The following is a 2,922-nucleotide window of genomic DNA, read 5'->3' as shown; positions in this document are numbered from 1 at the left end:
GTTAGGTATATGCGAGCTAAGACCGTGAGCTCCCTTTGTGAGCACCCCCTGACATGTGCTAGCCGAAACCGTGAGCTCCCCTTGCTGACTTCTCACTGTAAGGCTTGTACACATTCATTTAGTAGGGTCTAACCAACTCGAGAATAAGCAACCCAAACCTTACCTAATTCTCGAATTGATGATCATAAATACATAACAATATTACTATTTAATAAATTTTAGGTAATTCTTTTAAGGGATTGAGAAATGCAACTCTTTATTTTCTTATAATATTGGTTGGCAATTTTCTTATAGAGAAAAGGAAATACTTTGTAAAAGAAATCCTATTATATGGCATGAGACAGGAAGTTAAAAACAATAATAACTATGATACGTGGTGTTCCACATGGGTGTTACAGATTATAGAGAAGCGGTGGTGGCCGTGTCACATCACTTCTACAACCTTAATTACAAGTTCCACGTATCAGTGTAATGCTTTATCACTCTCTCAATCTTCAGACACATGGATTATTCTCTCTACTTTCTGTCTGGCTTTTACCGATTATCTGACCTTCTACAGTGAAATATAACTTTGAATTAACCCACAGACGTAGAGTAAGTGACCTTTCATTCAACTGAAGCAACCAAATGAAGGTAATACGTTTCATTTATTCTAGCTATGTTTTGTTTTAGTTTAATGTTATTTCAGGTGGGTTGAAATTACTTAAGACTGAAGTGACCTTTAAGTAACATGTTCATGTGCTCATCTAATCATGTTTTTGGAAATTTTTATTGCAGAGTGTGAGATATTTTCCGGAAGACCAAGTCTTAGGCGAGATAAAGGTATATGTGCCTCTCTAAATTATATATACTTAAGAATCTGTTGGACTGAAAATGCTGCACTTTGATTTATAAGCATCCTTGAACAAAAAGAACATTATAGCCGTAATCAAATTGTGCAAAATGAAAACAAGCGTTTTGAACCTTTTGAGTTCACGTCGTGTCTTTTTGGTTACCATTTTGACCAATTTCAAGTTGTTGAATGTATAGAAGAAGAGATCGAAGGCAACAGAAGACGCAGCTGCAGCCTCCCACAACAACAGTAAGGTACTAATATGTCCACCTTCTTTTCCTTTATCACGTTAACCTCTAATTTTACAGTATTTATGTAATTTTAATTATAATTGCAGGATGAATCTCATTACTTGAGAGAAGAAGAAGAAGAAGATAGAACGGAGATTCCACAGGTGACCCATGGTTATGATTTGGTTAAAGGAAAAATGGATCATGGAATGGAAGATTATGTTGTTCTAGAAAGTAGGAGAATCAACGGGCATGATATACGACTTTATGCAATTTTCGATGGTCATTTAGGTCGTGATGTTGCCAAATATTTGCACAGTCATCTCTTTGACAAGATGTTGAGCCAGGTAATTATGTTGTTGGGTAATCGACCCTTTTTCTTTCCCTGATTAATTATGATGATGTGTCATTGATAGTCTGATTTCTGGAGAAACCCGGAAGGAGCGATCAAAAGAGCGTATAAAGAAATGGATGATGAGATATTGGAAGATGTTGCGGGTTCAAGAGGTGGTTCCACTGCTGTTTCAGCGATATTAATAGATAGAAAGAAGCTAATGGTGGCTAATGTTGGTGATTCTCGGGCTATATTATGTGGCGGAGATGGGGTGAAACAAGTAACAATAGATCATGAGCCGAATAAGGAGAAACAAGTAGTTGAAAGTAGAGGAGGATTTGTGTCAAAAAAGCCAGGTAATGTAGTTGGGTCATAAATGAAATATAAATTAATGTGATTGATGTCTAATATATATATATATATGGATGTCAAGGGAATGTTCCTCGAGTGGATGGGCAGTTGGCTATGACAAGGGCCTTTGGAGATGGAAAATTGAAGGAACATATCACTTCAGAACCCGATGTGAGGATTGAAATCATTGAACCGAATACTGTTGAGTTCATCATTTTGGCTAGTGATGGGCTTTGGAAGGTATGATTATGATATCAGCTTCTTCTTCTTTTTTTTTGGTTTTGCATTGGATGATGATATATATTGGTTATACAGTATGGCATGCATGCATGCATGCAGGTAATGTCAAATGAGGAAGCTTTTGATGAAATTAGAGAGTATGATGATGCACAAGAAGCATCCCAAGTACTGATCAAAGAAGCATTAGCCAGGGGGAGTCGAGATGATATCTCTTGCATTGTTGTAGCTTTTGGTTGATCATAGTAGTTTTCTTTTTCTCGCCCAAAGCGACTTCATATTTCTCCTTGCCTTGTGTACGACATCACTACAACTTATAGTCTATGATCAATCTTACTTAAAAATCTAGAACAAATCCTTTGCCATTTATTATAATTACTACAACCCATAATATTATAGAGTGGTACGTTAGCCTCCTAGCTTCTCTCTTGATTCTTTCATGAATAAAAACGAAGTGAAGACAGAGGTGAGGGACTTACAGTAAAAATTCTAACATTATATACAAGAGAGTTATCCAATATTTTATTTTATAAGTAACTTACAACTTGTTAGATAACCCATTAACGCTTTCCAAAAATAGTTACCTTTTACTTGCAATTCAATCTCAATGACTAATCACTATCTACTATTTTCTTCTCTCAAAATTTCTTTTGATAATAAATTTGAGGAATATTTTTAATGAGATATAATTTATTATTTAGTTAACTCAATAAAATATTATAAATGATAAAATAAATATATAATTCATGAAGTTATAAAATTAACTCTTAAAATTATTAAGAAAGGTTTTTAAAATGAAGATGCACACATTCAATATTTGGGGTTTGATTTATTAATTATCTTTTTGAATTTTTTAATAAACAAAATGTATTCATTTTAGAATTTTTAAATAATTAAGTTTTTTTTAAAATTAAGAGTTATTTCTTTTATTTTATGTA

At 33.8% G+C, this 2,922-nt stretch overlaps 1 protein-coding gene across 2 annotated transcripts; it reads left to right on the top strand.

Annotated features, from left to right (window-relative positions):
- Positions 1-521: 521 nt before the first annotated feature.
- On the top strand, positions 522-2,339 carry LOC107888525 (probable protein phosphatase 2C 28). 2 transcript variants are annotated; one of them, XM_041101511.1, is made up of 7 exons: positions 522-633; positions 778-822; positions 1,030-1,086; positions 1,170-1,409; positions 1,479-1,752; positions 1,830-1,987; positions 2,087-2,339. In XM_041101511.1, exons 1-7 carry the CDS (start codon positions 628-630, stop codon positions 2,222-2,224), a joined length of 918 nt encoding a protein of 305 aa, XP_040957445.1. In that variant the 5' UTR covers positions 522-627; the 3' UTR covers positions 2,225-2,339. The 2 variants fall into 2 exon arrangements, with proteins under 2 accessions (XP_040957445.1, XP_016668155.1); XM_016812666.2 differs by having other exon boundaries at positions 2,063-2,339.
- Positions 2,340-2,922: the final 583 nt, after the last annotated feature.

Source organism: Gossypium hirsutum, chromosome D09 (assembly GCF_007990345.1).
Source record: "Gossypium hirsutum isolate 1008001.06 chromosome D09, Gossypium_hirsutum_v2.1, whole genome shotgun sequence".
Classification (NCBI taxonomy): domain Eukaryota; kingdom Viridiplantae; phylum Streptophyta; class Magnoliopsida; order Malvales; family Malvaceae; genus Gossypium; species Gossypium hirsutum.
This window is presented reverse-complemented; position numbering and strand designations above follow the sequence as displayed.

Coding starts and splice junctions, on each gene's coding strand:
- LOC107888525 (XM_016812666.2), top strand. Junction 823..1,029: donor AAGTCTTAGGCGAGATAAAG/GTATATGTGCCT, acceptor TTGAATGTATAG/AAGAAGAGATCGAAGGCAAC. Junction 1,410..1,478: donor TTGACAAGATGTTGAGCCAG/GTAATTATGTTG, acceptor TGTCATTGATAG/TCTGATTTCTGGAGAAACCC.